This window comes from Haemaphysalis longicornis, unplaced genomic scaffold (genome assembly GCF_048455015.1).
Source record: "Haemaphysalis longicornis isolate Haplotype H1 unplaced genomic scaffold, Haemaphysalis longicornis Haplotype H1 scaffold_2, whole genome shotgun sequence".
NCBI classification, from domain to species: domain Eukaryota; kingdom Metazoa; phylum Arthropoda; class Arachnida; order Ixodida; family Ixodidae; genus Haemaphysalis; species Haemaphysalis longicornis.
Window position 1 is genome coordinate 287924620 of NW_027526295.1, and position 18479 is coordinate 287943098.

An 18479-nucleotide genomic window follows, 5' to 3' on the forward strand; every position below is an offset into this window, starting at 1 on the left:
TTGCGGCTTTCTGTAGAATTTGTTGGTCACATTTGCAGGACCTCATCCACTGAAGCTTAAACATGTCTGAAGCAATTTTAAATTGTTTGCACATCTTTTATTTAATACAAAAGATGTGCAGCACTGCCCCAAATTTGAGATTTGGTACTCCAAAATGAAGGTCTCTTTTTTCCCATAGCCTGCTCCAAAATAAAGGTTTTCCTGCTCCGAAACCCAGATTTTCTTGCTCCAAAAATTGCTCCAAGTCTAATTTGGGCTGTTGCACCCCTGCAGGTGGGCCAGCACATTACCCACTCAGAGTCGTTCAGTGCAAAAGCCAACTAATGCTTCCAAGAAAATTGTGAGGTTCATGCGCATACTGACGAGATACGGCGGTAGCGTAACGGCGTAACAGTGAGTGCATTGTTTGCTGGGAGACTGGTAACATCTATAGGTGAGTGGCTGAACGACCAAAGTGGAAGCGTTTGCTGAGAGCTGAGAAATCTGTGGCCGATACCAAAACACGGCAGCTGGCAATCACTTTGCTCATGTCTTGCAACAGGTAGGCTGTAGGACACTGCGTGAAACAGTGGTTAACGTCGGGGTAATACTTGTGAGCTCAGTGGGATGGTCTCGTGTGTACGCCGCCATGCCGGAGCCTGCGCGCCACGCCAGTGAATACAGCCTGGAGACTGTGGCAGGCAAGGCTGGCCATGCAGGAGAGAGGAAGTGCCGAGGTGGCGGGCTACTTGTGTTACTGTAGAGGTGCTGTCTGATATTCCTGGTTGTTGCATGTGCAGGTGGCGTATCGTGCTATGGAGAGCGAATTATTATTTCCTCAGAGGCCCAGAGCACCGAAAGTGTTTTTCCAAAAAACGTGCCCGCAGGTATCGTACTCAGAGTGCCCAGTCTGGTAACACAATCTCCATTGAAGATTGGGTGGTGACAGTGGCCCCCTCCAGTGCACCGAGTGAGCTAGAGCATGGTAGCTGTGCTGATGTGTTTCCTCCAGCTCTGCCCTGTGATGCCTGGAGTAGGCCGTGTGTTGTGTCATGCAATTAAAAAGCACTAAAATGGCCTGGGCCCAGGTGGTACACAGGCCTGATGCGGTCGCATGCACCACGGAGCTGCCCGATTGAGGAGAGCGTGCATGGTTTCCGGGCGTGCTGCTGGGTGGCCCGGCATGCTCCTGAGCTTTGTTTCCCCAACACAGATGCTGTCGGGGCTGGGCAGCAAGGGTGGCAGCCCCGAGGAGGCCCCCAGTGTGCCCGTCAAGTGCGACTGCGACGCCAAGTACCGCCAGGCGTTCCGGGAGCTCCGTGAGAAGCTCGAGGCCAAGTACCGCGAGGAGAAGGAGCTGCTCCTCCAACAGATGAGGCAGGAGGTGCGTGCACAACCATGGGTGGTGCCCCAGCTGGCAGCAGGCGTGTAGGTGCAACCCACTGGGTGCACACGCCTGGCCCACCATGGTGCGGCGTGAACTGGGGTCGGAATTCTCACGTTTGGCCATTTCGTGTCTGTTTATAAGTGTCCACGTTGAGCGAGCCCATATTGAGTGAAGGCAGACAAGCAGATGTGACACAGCACAAGCAAGGCGATATGAAGTTCAGTAAAGCTTGATGTCGGGCTAGTTGGTGTAGCATGGTTTTGAAGGTACATTGCGCTTGCTGTGAACACAGAGACTTGCACGGGAAGAAAACGTAGACTTTCACGAGAAGACTGCGCTAGAAGAAGCGCCGTCTTCTCGTGAAAGTCTTAAGTTTTTTTCCCGTGCAAGTCTCTGTGTTCACAGCAAGCGCAACGTACCTTCAAGATGGTATCATTGGTCAGAGGCCTCGCGAGGGCAATTACGTCATGACTGAAACGGACGCAAAGTGGACATTGTGCCTTTGTTCATCACCTGCTGGTCATTATTTCTGCCATGACAGCTTGACTTTTAGGGACAGTACTGTGCTCCTGAACAGCAGGGCTGTCTCCTGCTGGCTGATTTTCCTTGTTCCTTTTCAATAATTCCAATTTCTTGCCTACGTATTAAATTTTTGTTTTGTGTACTGAACTGGATCAGAGAACTCTGGGATGAGTGCTGGAACTTGGTGGCAGTTCACTGCTGCATTAAAGGCTACAGTGAAACAAACTTGCCGAAGTTAGGGCCTGTTGCTGGATTGGTGTCTGAGGGAAGCGTTCAATGCTGGCAAAACTGGATGTGGGTGAAAAGGTTTTAAAGGTGCAGAAAATACCGACACAAGAAGAAACAAACAAGACAGACAAGGCGCCACTTCCAACTGGACTTTATTATTGAAAAATCCCTTTTTATATCTGAAGCACACATGGTGTCACAAACTACATTCCGGTCCGCTTTCCAGGAATTCAGTATCTCTCTCTCAAGGGGCAATGGACTGTTTGCAGATGCACTCCTCACCCACCTTTTTGATAAACTACACTTCGATGGTATCCCACTCCAGCTTATCACTGGCTGTTTGCTTTAACATTGGAACGCACTTGCACGCTTTGCAACACGTAGCATTGAGCACTGCTTTTCACAGTCCAATTGTGTTCATGCGCTTGGATACACAAAATGGTGCCTTGCTGAAAGTGAGAAATCCCCTTAAAAACACGTGCCAGCTTCTCCTTTGCAGTAAGTTAGAACAAGTTGGGAATTTTATGTCCGGACAAAGAGCACTGGCCAAATGCACTGACTTCTTCTAATGGCGACGATAGGAGTTCCTTTCTTGCAATGCAGCTGGAGGGCAAGGGGAAGGGGCTTTTGGCGCACCTGTCGTGTCCTTACTCTTCAGCATTTGGAAAACTTCTTCCTTGTGTTCCTCTTTTCGCATCTCGATAACGCCATTGTGTCCAAGCAGCCCTGGTGGAATTACCTCGGATAAGAAGAAATCCTAGCGGTCCTGTCCCTTGTTTTCTAAACGCAGCATTGATCTTTTTCTTTAACTTGTAATGCTTCCTTTCCGCATGTACGTAAAGCAGTTAAAAAAGACAAACTTGTACTATGTAACCTGGATGATGAAGCTTTCTTGACACTGGTGAAGCGAGGGTGCCCACCACACATCTTTATCATGACACACTTGTGCCAGTGGTGGTCTCAACACATACTGTACATTTGTGGTAGGCGTGAAGTACCTGTTGCGGAACCTACGTTCTAGATATAGTTGCGCAGTGGACAGCTTGCAGGCAGTGCGGGTGCTAAAAGTATACAATTCAGCAGATGGGACCCATGAGCAGAGGGTTGCGAAGCGGGTATGATGCCAGGACACTGCGCGGGGGTATTTGTGCAGGGTCTTGGGAACCGGGCTGATTGACTGTGCCTTGCGTTGCCCCACATGGCGAGTGTTCTTTCTGAGAACTCATGTGAAGCGTTGGTGGAACCTGGAGGGGGATTCATGGTGCAGCACAGTGCAACAGAAAGGGGCGTCTGGTCTTGTGCGCTGTGCCACACCTGAGCGTGCCCTGCCGACCCGTGGCGGTGCAGGTGGAGCAGCAGTGCGAGGCGGCCAAGCTGAAGGAGGTGGGGGCCGTGTTGGAGCGCATGCGCACCGAGCTGGAGCACCACAAGGCCCGGGACAAGGAGGCCCACGAACAGGAGCTGGCCAAGCTGCACGAGCGCCACCGCCAGGACATCTCCGACACCAAGAAGAAGCAGTGGGTCAGTGGCACCTTTCCCTCTTGCCACGGAACTGCTCCTCCGGCCTTGCTCTCTGCTGCCACAGCTGGCCAGCTGATGAGGCAACGTCCCTCACAAATGCAGTCTAACCCAGCAATAACGCAATCCCGCGAGTACGGAAATCCCGCAGCAATAAGGTATTCTCGGATCCCCGGCGAATGTTCATAGGAGCCAATGTATTTAGTATCTCGGTGTAACGAAATGTTTGTGGGAAGCAGTCTCGCGTTAACGAAATTCTCACTGCAAGTCCAGTCGACACTTCATTTTCTCATTTGAGGCTAACGTGTCAAAAAAGTACCCAAATCTTTTTTTTTTCTTTTTTTTTTAATGGGCTAAAACAGCATAAATTTCAGCCACAAGGCGCTTTCACGGCAGCTGCCATATTTGTTTACATAAACAATCGTGCGATGGGCGTTCGGGGAGGCGGCCTCGTAGCGACACCACCGGGGGGCAACACATGGTGACTTATGGCATGTCTCACGGTACGCAAACTGGCTACTGCTGAACATTGCTCGTTTGTTCATTGCGTGCGCGGTAATTGGCGCGTTTGCCCTCAGTCAAAAGAAGGAAGTTTTTGTTGCTACAAGATAAGGCAGCCGTCATTGCCCAAGTCAGTGGCCCAAATGGAAGAAGGGAGGATAGCAAGTTTGGAACTGCCTGACGCTCCCTCTACCATTTAGAAAAGCAAGGATGCCAAACAAAACAGTGATGGCTATGGCTTTTCTGGATGTCAACAAAGCGGTGCTCACTTAGTTTTGTGGACAGCCTTGGAACAACGAGGTGCCACTGCCTGGCCAAGTTCGTCAACAGAAGCTGGACTTGCTTGCATGATTGAACATACTCGGTGTCGAGGAACAGGGAGAAAAACGTGTGGGGAGGGCAAACCTGCGGGATGGATGCGTTTGACACAATTCGGTCGTTCTTAGGCACGCACGACTAGCAATGAAGCACTATCATTTCCTATCATTTTCCTATCATTTAGGTTTCATTCGCACAGCAACGAAATTCCGGCAAAAGTGAATTTTTCGACTTTCCCCGGAGGATTCTTTATTGTGGGGTTCGACTGTACCTTGCCAGCATTTGAAACCAACCGTACAGAACATGCTCCACAACCTCTGCCCCCCCCCCCCCCCCAAAAAAAAAAGAAAGAAAAGGGCAGGGCAACAAAGTCCACTTGTAACAATCAAGAATAGGCAGGGCAACTGTGAGGTGTAAAAGCAGGGCCCTGTACATGTATAGCCCGTTATAAGGCAGAGCCAACTGGATCCGTGCAGTTCAAACCAGCCGAACATAGTTATTGGCACTTGAGCTTATACCATAAGCCAGTGTCATTTGATTTGTCCTCCCTTTTTGCTGTGCTTGGCGCAGCTCGAGCCGCAGGTCTTGTTTTTGTTAGGCCTCTTTTTTGCCTCCCTTCAAAGCTGTCTTAAGGGGGGACACTGGTCTTAAAACAATTTCTTTTAATTTTCAAGCAACCTTTGTGAAACTTCTCAGTCTTGCTGCTTTTCTCCCACTGATTTCAGATATGCCATTATTTTCTCAGTAGGTCAATTAGTTTCCAAGATAATTAGCACTAATTAGCCATTTTTAGTCAAGCAATAGACAAAACAGTGTTGGTCATAAAACTGTAATCTTTATATTTTCCAATACTATGAACCCTGGTGAGTGCAATAATCGAAGCAGTTTTTTGATGCACTGCTTGGAACTAATTTTACAGCTCGTTAAACTTTGGTGTTTGAAATGGGCACTCAAAATGGCTCCTTGCCACTGGTGCTACCAAAGTTTAATGGGCTTTAAAATTAGTTCCAAGCGATGCATCAAAAAACTGCTTCGATTATTGCACTCACCAGGGTTCATAGTATTGGAAAATATAAAGATTACAGTTTTATGACCAACACTGTTCTGTCTATTGCTTGACTAAAAATGGCTAATTAGTGCTAATTATATTGGGAACTAATTGACCTACTGAGAAAATAATGGCATATCTGAAATCAGTGGGAGAAAAGCAGCAAGACTGACAAGTTTTACAAAGTTCACTAGAAAATTAAAAGAGGCTGTTTTAAGACCAGTGTCCCCCCTTAACCCGTGTTTTTTTTTTTTTTTTAGAATGTAAATTTAGTTCAACGTGCATATGTGAAGTCATGGGCTGGCAGGCACTTTACAGTGGAACTCCATTAACTCTTTCGCTACCGCCGGAAAATTGACTAATTTTAGGGGTCCAAGAAAACATTTTTTTTCCTCCTAAAAAATTGGTTAGGCACTAATTGCAGGAGCACAAAATGCAGATTATTTCATGGCATTTCCAATAATACCAGTTTTTTAAAGGTTTTTATATATCATAGTTGTAAAAAAATATCAAAACCAAAATTTTTGTCAAGTTGTCGAAAAAAAAATGATAAAAAACGAGTTGTGTATATCAAACCACCGGTAATAGAAAAAAATTAGAATATACATTTTGTAGGAAAACATTTCAAAAACACGCCCTAGAAAAAACGTCGACTTGCGCGGAACAGTTTGTCACATATAAAAAAAAATGTTAGCATGCACGGTGCTCGTGTCATGCGGTGAAGCCCAACCTCCAATTCAAAATGTGCAATTTCGGGTAATTTTCTGGAATAAATCTGGCGGTTTGTCATTATCAGAGGCACCAATTTGTCCCCACATAACGTAAAAACATCTTGTCAATGGCTGACTTTGCATTTACAGCGAGCACAATATTTGGAACAAGCACGCGATGCGGAAAAAAACATGCATGAAGTTGAAAACGGAACGCCATGGCTGACGCTTGTTGTCGTTCACGGTCAGTTATCTCTCAAAACATAAAGCTGAGCTTTATTATCATCTTCTTACTCGCAATTGTAGCCTTGCTCACAAAAATGAGGTACGATGAGCTAGAATCGTGCCCTGCGATCTTTGGCCGAGTAGCAGTTGCGCGCTGAAAAAGATAGATCAGCACAACGAGCCTCCTCTATTGCAGCGCCACCTAACATTTTTCAAATGAAACAGTACAAAAACTTTTCAGAGACTCCGTCCGAATAGACAGTTCAACTAAGCAGCAACATTAGACACCCCGATATACCCTCACATGGAAACGAAACTGGAAGGCGAACAGCTGGCAGTGTAAGGCCGGTTTGAAGCGTTGTCCTCGGCGGAACAGTTATCTGGCGACTGGGTGTGACCTTTTGACTTGCATCTGAAGTTCTTATCGCAGAAATCGGGTTAGGGTGGGGGGAAATCAGGAGCGCCGTGCTTTGTTCGAGGATCAGTCGCGGACGCTTCAGGCGCCATGGCAGGTAGCCTTGAAGTTGGGTAACTGCGTAGTAGCGCTAAATATGAATTTCGCGATGCAGAAACGAAACCGAAACTGTTGTAAACTGTTTGCGAATGGTCCTGGGGTAAGTAGAACTACCACAGTACTTAGAACAACGAGCGCAAAGGCAATAAAACTGCCTAAAATCATAAAGTAGCTTTGCAACCAGGCACTGCTTGACATTTTCAGCCGATTTCTGGTATTATTACTGTCAGAACGCGAACCTGACGATTGAAAATCGTTTGCTGGTTCCCCATTCACGCCCTGATAGCAAAAAAACAAGCGCTGGTGCAGAGTAATTACGAGTTCCAAGCATTCTTCGTTGGTAGCCGTGACGCGCGATGACCACGCCCCTTTTCCACACCCGGGTGATTCAAAAGCATGTCAAAAATCATGTTTCCGTTGCAAAAATGAAAACAAAACTGATTTTGAAAGGCCATTTTCTGATCTAACTCCAAACAGCTTTACTTGTTCGAGAAACGCCTGGAACGCTATGAAAAGGCGCTCCCAAAAGTATCGATCAAATTGATCGATTTTGATAGGCGCGGTAGCGAAAGAGTTAATATGACTTTTAAGGGACCACATGAAAGCGTTGTATGAACAGGATGTTGTATAATTGGGGTTCGGGTAAATGCTGCCCTAGTTGTAGACTGTCTCGCGCAACAGTTGGGCTAAGAACTTATTTAAATTACAGTTAAACCTCGTTATAACGAGACGGGCTATAACGAAATAATGGATATAACGAGCAAATCGTAATTCCCCTTGAAAGTCCCCATAGAAACCAATGTATTTAAAACCTCGTTTTAACGAGGTAAAATTTCCCCGTTACGGGATATAACGAACAAATTTCGTTGAGAAATCAAATTTTGAGCTAATGTTACAACAGTGCGCAACGCGGATTTGAGACAGTGCGTGACGCGGCAACTGTATTAGCTGTTCAAAACTCCCGCCACGCGCGCAAAGCTGGCTGGCGCGCCATGCGGACGCTGCGCCCGCGAAGCCCCCAACCTCCTCTCGCTGCACACAGCATGCAGACAATGGGGCGCTTCGATGTCGGACTCACCGCGGGCTCCCCGAGAAGCAGTCCGACGTTCGATTTTACCACGTATCCCTATGGCTTCGGGGAATCCGCGGACTATCCGCGGTGAGCCCGAGAAGAACCCCCAATGCACATAACGCGCGCGGTTGTGTCGCCTTCCTCCCCCCTTCCCTCCTCCACTGTTCGTATCGCCGACGTCGCTGTGTAGTTGTGTGTGCGTGGGTTTTGGCAGTCTTCAGCCTTATCTTTTATCGTACTGCCGGCGTGATTCCGACAACGCGAGTGCGACAGGCGGGAAGCGAAAGCAAAATACTATCACGCTTGAACAGAAGACGGTTATGATAAAGCCGTCGCATCGGGCGCGAAGGAAGGTAAGGTGGCAAGAGACTTTGACGTGTGGACGAGTACGCTGTCCACCATCGTGAGCAACCGAGAGTCCATCGTCAGCGCTGTTGCACATGGCTTGAAAAGAAGCGTTAAGGACGGCGTCGGAGGCACTAGATGCGGTGGGCGTGCTGCGTCGCTTCTTTGGCACGCACGGGGGCGGCGAAGATGGCGTGAACGTAGCGGCCGCAGCTGAGGGGGCCATCGCTTGCATCAGGAAGGTGCATCTATGTCCAATTACGGACTTCTTCGTAGCCAAGTCTCTTTGAAATACAAGTTTTGAACTGCAATAAAGTATGTTCCTGACTTTTCCTTTTTACTTCCGGAATGTGTTTATTTTACTATCGCCGTGCAGCAAGATGCTATTTCGCCCGCTTTTTGTTTTAGGTAACTACAATGCATAATATTTGCAGTAAATGTCGGCTACGGCTATAACGAAATATTGGCTATAACGAGCAAATCGCGGTGCCCCTTCAATTTCGTTATAACGAGGTTTAACTGTACTATATGTAGTGCGTTCTCACATAATTTGCAAACCTCTAGCTGAAATCTCAGGTTTCTAAAAAAAGAGAGTGCCTATTTTGTGCCTCCCTTCTCTCCGTGGCATCTGCACTAACCCGCCAGCCGTGCTCCGCTCTGTACGTGACCCCCATGCCGTCCAACGCTAGCCCGCCAGTCCTGCGCTTTGCGCACACGAGCTGGGAAGACCGACGCGGCTGAGCGAGAGTGTGAAACTGCCAAGGCCAAGGGGAACGAGCAGTAGTGGGAGAAGGTGGGAAGGGAGGGAACGAAGCGACACTGCTAAGCAGGCATCAGGTGCTAAGAGTGGTAAAGTCCTTAGACTGTGGGTTGATGGGGAGGTTGAAACAACGAACAGGGGGAGGGAGTGCGTCGTGAAAGAAACTTTGATCAAGCAGGCGAGGAAAGTGGATGTTTGTTCATCGCTGTGGGGTTTCAGCATATGTGTTCACATTTGTTGGCTCTGCGGGAGCTTCAAATTGGCAGTCCACTGGCCACCTCTGCCGCTTGGGTCCGTCGAAGGTTAAGCTCCCACCCTCCAGTACCCGCCTGCTTGCTTGCGTCTGTCCAGCAATTGGTTGGGCCTGCCCCAAACTGTTCACCTTTGCACATCAAGCAGCGTCAAACGAGCGTTAAGAAATGAAAATGGGTGGGAGGCGGCAGAGCGGCGTAGATGTGGGGAAAACTTCAGTTTATCCTTGCCAGTGTCCGTCGTATGAAGTGGACCACATGCGCTCGAGCGCTGTATAATCGGGGTTTTTAATGCGTTGTTTCTATGGGAACTTTGCTGGGATCACGGTGATCGGTAGTAATGAGCGGGTCATCGTAAAAACGGGGGATGTATAATCAGGGCTTCACTGCACTGTATTTAGGTTGCAATGGCAAGTAATAGTGTCTTGGCAGTCAAGCTTGTACGGTGGAATTTCGCTAGACCATTTTTGCGGTCGTTAGTAGAAGCTGTGCATAGAATGGCACTGCAGTTTCACCGACATTAGCAGCAGCCAAAGCGGCATGAGAATAAACTGCAGAACTACCACCTACCATACACATGCTGTCTCAAATGCGTAACGCGGGGATTTTATTTCCCCACAGTGTCACGAACCTGTGCTCAAAGTGCTCCAAAGACCGGTCTAATTCTGTCAATCTTTTGCTTTTCATAAAATGGGGAACTAATATTTTTCTGGCAGTGGTGTTTTGTAGCTTGTGAGCTTGTGTGTCTGGTTTGTCTTAGCCAAGTGAGCACTAACTGTCACTGAAAAGACTGCCATCTTCTACGCAAGCTGGCGACCAAGTGGCCATCTGTAGCGCTTATGTGAAACTATGTCCTTGCAGTGCTACAACTGCGAAGCGGAGGCCATCTACCATTGCTGTTGGAACACCCTGTACTGCAGCGTCGAATGCCAGCAGGTTCACTGGCACAAGGAGCACAAGCGCTCCTGTCGACGCAAGCAGTGATCAAGTCATCGCCGTCCCTTCTTCACCAGTGGCACGTTTTACGTCACTTCACACCACCACCACCACCACCATCATGCAGAAACCATCTTCCCAGACCTTTCTTCGAGCGCAGCGCTTCTCTTGATGCAAGTTCTTCCTGGGATGTGGACGGTGAAAGAGGCAGACTGTCTTCAGAAAAGCAAACTTTGAGGCCACTTGACACTTCACCAGGACATTTGCTGCTGTGGCTCATTTGAGAGGGTGGGCGTTGCACTAAGCAGCAAAGAGAAAGGCGGGCTGCAGTCACAGCAGGCAGCCACTGCTGGCCTCGTGCGTAGAGCCTGTGCGCCTGTTTTGAAACAGGCCAGCCTGGCCTTCTTGCCTCTGGGCGTGCTCCCTTTGAGAGAGACTACTTGCAAAGGTCCCCCTCTTCACCAGGAGTGTAAGAGGCGATGAGGCTCGTCTTATATGCATCCAACAGATAGAAGGTTTGAGAGCCAACTGCTTGGGCAAGCTTCTCATAAAGACATTGTTAGAACCCATCCAAACATTTGACCAGCCATTTGTAGAAACCCAACTGTACATTTCACCAACTTGTACATATATCCTAAACAGGCAAGCCACACTTGTGACAGCAAGGAATAGGGCTGTTATCTTTTTGATGCGTTCTTTCTCTTTTCTTTGGGCAGTTTAAAGCCTGACGATTTAAAAGGGGCTTTCTGAAGCGGCGCTTTTTTTTTTGTTGCAATAGGGCCTAGAGGAACTGTATTATGCTTGGGCATCCATGTATTTTGCGGGCAAAGATTCACTGTAAAGTTTGTAAGAAGATTTAAGCACACTTCAGACAGACAGTTGTGTTTTGCTAGGCTCATCAAGCAAAAAATTAAGCTTGAGCTCTTATGTGAGCCCCTTCAACTTATATTGCGATTCAAAGAGATGCGCTCTTTTTTGCATTCTATATGTACCTCGAGGGGCCATTTTAGCAGCTGCCATATATACATAAACTCTCATTAAGCTTAACTCAAAGAAGCCACAGATACATGCCTGGGATAACCAGAAGGCTATAACAGAAGCACCTGAACAGCAAGCATTGGCATAATTGTCACTATTCAAAAATTTGTCTACTGCAAAAGGGCAAAATTGAGTAAATGCTTAATTTTCAAAGTGACAGTTGTTATGCATGTTCAAATGGGGCATTTCTTTATGCTGCACTGTGGCTTGGTGACGGCCCTTGGTGGTTTGCTGACAGTTTTCTTTCTGTTTTGCTGCCACAGTAGCTCACCAAGAGAAAGGGACTTGCACGTAATAAGGTTGGGTTAAATTGAAGTCTGCTGCAGTGTAGATACGTGTGTATGCGTACATACATACATACACATGCATACGTACATGCATACATAAATACATCTGTTGTAACCACTCTGCATTTTACTGCAAAACCTTGAAGGACGTCTCAAAATTTTTCTCCACATGATGAAGCCTTTTATTAGTTGTGTTGGGCTTAAGACATGGTTTGCCGCAGTGCTACCAGTGCAATTCAACGTGTCTTTTGTTTGTTTGCGTTTCGGACATGCTGGGCTATTCTCTGTTATTACTAACGGTGGTGGCACCAGACTGCACTTGACAATTGATACACAGCAAGCCGCTTCGGCGACTGCAGTGCCAAGCTTTCCCACATGCAAAGCAGGCGCCGCTCGACGTGTGCAGCACCAGAGCTTGGCTGGCCGTCTCTTTGGCTGCTGCATTTCCCAGAGGCCTGTAGAAGAGGCAGCATGGCGCGCTGTGCTGCCGTTGCTGCTGCCGAAGCTCGGGATGCTTTGCATGTGGCTCTGTGGTCCTAGTCATTGAACAGTGCTTTCCCACCCGCGTGCGTCTCGTTTGCATCGGAGGCTGGGCAAGCGTGTGCACGCTGGGGCAACCCTCGGGGCCGGCCTGCCACGTGCATCTTGTGCCCTTCTGTGCGGCACTGCTCTGCACACTGCCCCTGGTGGGGCAGGCGCATCACTTCTTGCCATGTGGGCAAATTAAAGCTTTAAGGGGAAGATCGCATCTCAGTGTATTTGTGTCACCATTCTATACGTTGGGTGTCTTGCGAAGCTTGTTGGGAGCTCTGTTGTGGCGGAAATGGTAGCGCTGGTCCAGTGTGCAGGACTTTTGCGAGTGACGTACAAATAGTGAGCTCATTTTACACTCTGGTGTCGTGTTTTAAACATCAATTGCCATTTGCTAAGGGGCATGGCACTCGTGTATTTTTTTTTTATTGTTTCCTTCTCAAAACAGGTGTCTCCGCAATGGCTGCCAGTCAGAATTGTTTTGTGGGCCAGAAAATGTGCATTTACTTTTTCGATGTGCAATGAAATTGAGACTTGGAGGTGCATTTCCCCGTGCGAAGCACAGGTGAGGGCATAAAAGTTGCGAGCTTCGCCTTTAGAGGGGCCATGAAGACAAAATACAACGTTGCTTAATTTGAAGGAACCGGCCTTGGGCAACTCACTCGGCTCCATTCCAGCTGCGACTCTTTTTAAAACCGAGAAACACAAGAAATATTAAAGAACCTTCAAATTTCACGCAGCAGTGATGCCTTGTGGGCAGGGGGGATTTATTATTGTTGCTAGTGCGTTCACTGCGGCTTAGCATTGAAGTGATACGACCAAATGGAACTAGGCGCCATACTGCAAATCGCCCTGCCATGTTTCTTGGCGGTGGCTTTGGCGGGCGGCTGCCGAGCACAGACAAGATTCTGCGATGTCGTCGGCGAATTGCCGGGAAGTGGCTGGGGAGTCGCCACTGCTGCAAGTTTGCAATAAGAGTGGCATTGTTGTAGGGACAAAGCAATGTTTTCAATGAGCCAAGCTTGCGTTTCCTCTTCATGGCCCCTGTGGGGAACAGGAAAAAACTTCGTAAAGTGTGCAGTTTTACATCCATCAACGCATACGCACACAGCCTGGTTAAAAAGGAAAAAACAGGTTGTAAAGGTTATAGTTGCGCTTGTTCATGCACGCCTGAAGGGGCCATGAAAATAAAATGCGTTCATTCGAAGGATTCCCCCATTAGGCCCACAGCATGTATGCTAGGGGTGCCCTGCCCTCGCACCGGTGGCACTTGCCAGAATGTTTCCCAGGGTAACAGTGCCTGTACGCAACTGGGTTGGGGTTTGAGTTTGTCTGCAGCAGTCGCCAAGCCACAAATCGCCATTTACTCAGGGTAGGATGAGGTCAGGGGAAGCGGGCCTGTTGCAGCCTGTAGTGATGTCTCTGTAGGACACGAGCCGATCCCTGCCCGAACAGCCAAGTAAATAAGCGCTGTGAGTGTCACCAGCTCGGTTTGAAAACCCTCAAGCGGCGTCGTGCGCGCATTCATTCCCGGTCAAGCCGGAATGTGCAGGTTCCCATGTTAGATATATCTCACTGGTCCGCTGAATATTGTGGAGTCCAGTCCTGAGAATTGCAGCAACCTCTGGGACAAGTAAAGTTTTGGCTTAAAATGTTCCATTTCTCGGTGACTAACAGCATTTCTTGCTGCCAGACAAGTGCTGGGGCACATGAAACACCAAATCTTTTGAGTATAAGTAAGTTGTATTTTCTCTTCATGGCCCGTTTAAATTGCTTTTGAAGGTGCTATGCAGAAATGTGGCTGCCATGTTGATTGGTTCCTTAGAACAGCAAAACTGCAATGAAATTTTCAGCACGTGGCGAGAAACAAATTACAATCTCATTTTCAGGTAGCTTGAAATGTCTTTACACGGAAATGGCACGAGAGGAGGGGGAGGGCATGAAGCACTGCTAATCCAATCTAAAAGTTGTGCTTATTATACGGCATCTTTAATTTAAAAGTTGTGCTTATTATACGGCATCTTTAAAAGCTGAAGAGGGAGAGCAAACGGCATGCATCGTTGGCGGCTGCCTTGCGAAGTGCTGCATTGATGCCACATTGGTTTGCACTGTCCCTTGATGCTATCTCAGTACTCACAAATTTTGATCTCACATACTTGGCTGTACGTTCCAACTTTTAAAGACAAGCTTTAGTGTTCTCACTGATGACTGAAAATGCCAAAGTGAAAGAGGAAAACGCCTCCCGTGGCTGGAATCGAACCTGGGTCCCTCGTGTTATGAAGCAAGCGGTTTGGAAAGCTCTGACGACAACCAAAGAATCGGCCACGAGAAAGCTTCGCGTTCAACCATCGTCGTCGTCGTTTGTTGGAGGGGTGAACGATTTTTATTTAGGCTAAATGTGCCCACAATTGGACTGCAGTTTTGCAGCTGACACATTTGATCAGTGAGGAAGGTGGGGTGGGGGAAGTAGCATGTTCAAACATTCTTCTCTGATGAAAGAAGAATTTGTCTATGCTTACTTGGAACACGGCCTGTGGATTTGCAAAGTAGTCTGGTAGTGTGATCAGACGTGTATCACTTGCTTGAATGGCTGGCAGCAATTTATTTGCTCTGTTCACACAATAATGTGAAGGCTACGTCTGTAGACCGTCCCATTTCTGTTCATTGTTCCCCCCTAGAAAGGTCCTGGGGGCCAAGGGTCTGTGGGTCAGCGGGTTCGAGTGTGTGGAGGGGGAGCTGTGTAACTTATTTTTCTTGGTGTAACACATTGGGAACACATTCTACTCGGTACAAATGGATGCTGCTGCATGCTGTGCATGCTGGGCCCTGTGCTATTGGTTGCTTTGAAGTATCTCCATGCGTTAACTGTTGCAGCAGATGGTCCTCTTTGTATGCTTGCTGGGTCCATCCACAAAATCCTGGCGACCAAGCTCATTGGCGAGCTTGTCTGACAGGGGCCATACTCCCAACGTTGCAGGAAGCACCCCTTTGTTGGGTTGGGCGATGAAGCATGGCACTTTCCAGCCCTTTTTGAATGCGCAGTAGCACTAAATGTGTGCAAGCCTAGTGGACTGACAGCCGTGAAATGACTGTCCTTAGCTGATGCAAACTTTGTCACACCACTGGGTGGCGGCTTGTGATGATGCTGCTCCTCCCGTCTTCTGTTGCAATTGTTAACGACCTGTTAGTGAGGGGCTGTGTGTGTAAACAGACATGTGTTTGAAGTGGATGGCACAGGGAATTGCAATATAACTAGCATGGAGTGCAATGATGCGAGGGACGTAAATGCTATTCACTCTAAGAGCATCGTAGTTTTAGGCGACATCAAAGGCTGTGCAGCAGGGGCTGTGAAAGGGGGCCATGTTGTCGAAGAGGGAGGGCTCAGCCCCGCCTGGTCTTGGCACGATTAGATAAACCAGGGGTTCTCAAGCATGTTGGTCCCAGGGAACCCTGCCAAGTTCCGTTAAGTGCCAAGGAACTCCCCCCCCCCCCACTCCCACCAGTTTTCATTCCGTTCATGCTACATTAACGTGCAATAAATTCAAAAGCAAGCAAGGGTATCGTTTTTTTTCCCCGTCGACTTTACGCGAACGCGTACGCTAGCGGCACCTATCTCCAAACAGGAGAAATGCGCATGGGGGTAATATAAGACCGAGATTCAAGTGCAATAGTTTAACCACGTGGCTCGTTTTCGGAGTCTGGCTGGCTACAAGCTGCTGGCGAGATTTATTGCGCAGCTCGCGCATTTCTGTTATGCGCCGAGATGTGCTTACTGACACTCGGGCGTGAGTAATGGAGGTTCCTTAGATCGATCGTACCTCAAGTTCACCATATAAGACTTTGCGACTGCGGAACCAGGTAAAATTCATCAGTGGCTCGCGGAACCCTGAGGAGGGGCCTGCGGAACCCCTAGGTTGCGGGGAACCCACTTTGAGAAACCATGAGATAAACCATGGCTGTAAAACTGAAGAAAGGAAAAAACTGGCTGGAGTGGTCTGAAGCATGAGGCCGGCTCAATATGACCGAGCCATTTTGCCAACTGTGCAACCCCTCTACCGAGGCGAATCATTGCTTAATTGTCAATTCACGTGTTTTTCTTGGAACTTGTTGCTGGCACATTACTATCACTAGAGTCTTGCTGTTCCTGTAAGGATTAAATTATTTCCTTCCCATACTTTTACTCCAATGACGACTGCTTCACGCACGAGGGTGCTTGCAGGTGCAGTGCAGTGCAGTGCAGTTCAGTTTGAGTGCCAAGCAGAGGGTACGATTGCTCTTCTGTAACCAAATTCTTACATCATGCGCCGAGAAAAAAAAAAAAGGTGGTTTGGTTTCTGGTACTGCAAAATCATCATTGGGGTCATAGATTGTCTCGAGCCACCCCACCTTCAAAACCCTTTCGAAGCCCCTGCTGTGCAGCCGACTGTGCTGGATTTTTGTGTGCATGTGTGTTTGTGTGTGTTTACTAAGGGTGTGTGAATGTTCAAAATTTTAAACGCAGAATTGGCAAATTTGGTACATACTTGATTTGAGAATCTTATATTCAGTACCTTTGACTATTTCGTTTTGTGCAAATATTTGAGCGTCGCAAATGTCCGGGATGGCACCGCTCAGTCTGCTGGCCACTGAGCATGCTGTTGCCCCAAAGCCAAGCATCAAAGAATGAATAATGCCAGTGTCATAAATGAAAAACATGAAAACACAAAGGTGCGTTTCAGGCTGCTCCAACTGTGGGCTGGGAGCGCCAAATCTTTTGAATGGCATTGTTTCACTTAAAAAAAAACACTGTCATGAAAAAAAAAAAAGAAAAAAACCCGATTTTGCATTTGGAGTCAGTTTTTCTTCTGTATTCATATTCGATTAGAACCTTTTACTATTTGAATACCTTTACTGTTTATAGGTGTAGCATGTTTGAAACTGAACAAAATAAATTTGGGTTTTCCAAGTTATGATGGCTAGTGCACTGCATTCCTTGTGAGGAAGACTTTCACAGAGTTTTTGGAACAGAATAAGTAGTTGTAACAGGTGTAATTACTGCTTGCAGTGACATGGGAGGTGTGATAAACTTGTGCTAAGGACCCCGAAGGGCACTGTGCCAGCCAGTTCTCTTTCTAAGTGGCACTAGGAAGGTCATGGTCCAGCAAGGCCTATCTTCTCCGCAATAAAGCTTTATCAGAGAGGGCGAAACAGCTCCACAGCACCGCTGGGCAATAGCACCGGTTAGCAGTGCTGCTTTTTCTGCTGTTTTGTGACCCACAAATTCTTCACTTCTCCCAGGCGTGGTACTGAGTAGCAAGCCTAGATTTCTGTCGTGCACAAGTGCGGAAAGGAGCGCATTAACTGATCATAACACATCTTGCAAATTTCGGAGCTGGGTGTCACTCTCATGATTGTAATAAAAAAAAAATTTTGCAGTGATGTGGTCTGTTGTGCAGTCTTGAGTGCTCCACCATCATCCTTGTACATGCTTGCTTCCGCATTGAAAAAGAGTCATAGTCATCGTGGGAGGGCGGATATGTGGCAGGCACATTTTGTATAAATTATGCACTCGTTCTGTTATGTACACTTGTTCATTGTGTGTGTTAAGTGTTGGTCAGATATGTCAGTGTTGTGTCGGTATATTGACATGTAACTAATTAGTGCGTGCAAACTGTTACATAGTAGTGTGTTGTCTAGTGATGTTACTTTTTTCTCAGCCTGTTCCGATTATAGACTTCGTGGTAGACTGAGAATGTTTGCCGAATGACACTGCATTAAACTTTTCTTTTTGGAATGTGTCATCCTCTTGCCTAGTAATTTTGATGTAGTATCCACACACTACTCTCACGAGACACCCAACAACTTCGAGTGACAAATTGTTTGTGCTTTAGTAACACATAAACGGACAAATCAAGCAAATTAGTGATAGTTCGTGCTTTAGTGGCATTAAAAAAGGGAAAGGCTGCAGTACAATTGGGCGGAAATGAGGTTGCGCCATTGTGGTTGGCCGAAAGCGACAGCCATGCAGCGGCTGTGCCCTCGCTGTTAGCGACCTGTGTAGCCAGCAACCGCCCGTAGAGAGCATTTAAAGGCTGATAAGCGGACCTCCGCTGCATCGGAGAAAACAAGATAACTGCTCCTCGTGTGCCTTCTGCACACTTTTACAGGCTTTCCCGCCAAGTTTTGCCAACATGTCGTCGGCCTTACGGGATATAAAACTCCAGGTTTAGGGGGGGGGTGGAGCTGTGTACGAATAACTGCGGTATGACAATTTCGCGCGCTTTGTAAGTGGGTTCTGTTAATGCAAGTGTGCTGCCCCCCCCCTGATCG

At 47.7% G+C, this 18479-nt stretch overlaps 1 protein-coding gene across 1 annotated transcript in view; it reads left to right on the plus strand.

Annotated features, from left to right (window-relative positions):
• LOC144168665 (uncharacterized) overlaps nt 1-17950 on the plus strand; it is a 42303-nt gene extending 24353 nt beyond the window's left edge. Inside the window, exons 4-6 of the mRNA XM_077697608.1 lie at nt 1193-1363; nt 3464-3637; nt 10240-17950. Coding sequence (XP_077553734.1) covers nt 1193-1363; nt 3464-3637; nt 10240-10362 — 468 coding nt within the window. The 3' untranslated portion in view covers nt 10363-17950. The remainder of the gene's footprint in view (nt 1-1192; nt 1364-3463; nt 3638-10239) is intronic.
• The last annotated feature ends 529 nt before the right edge of the window (nt 17951-18479 follow it).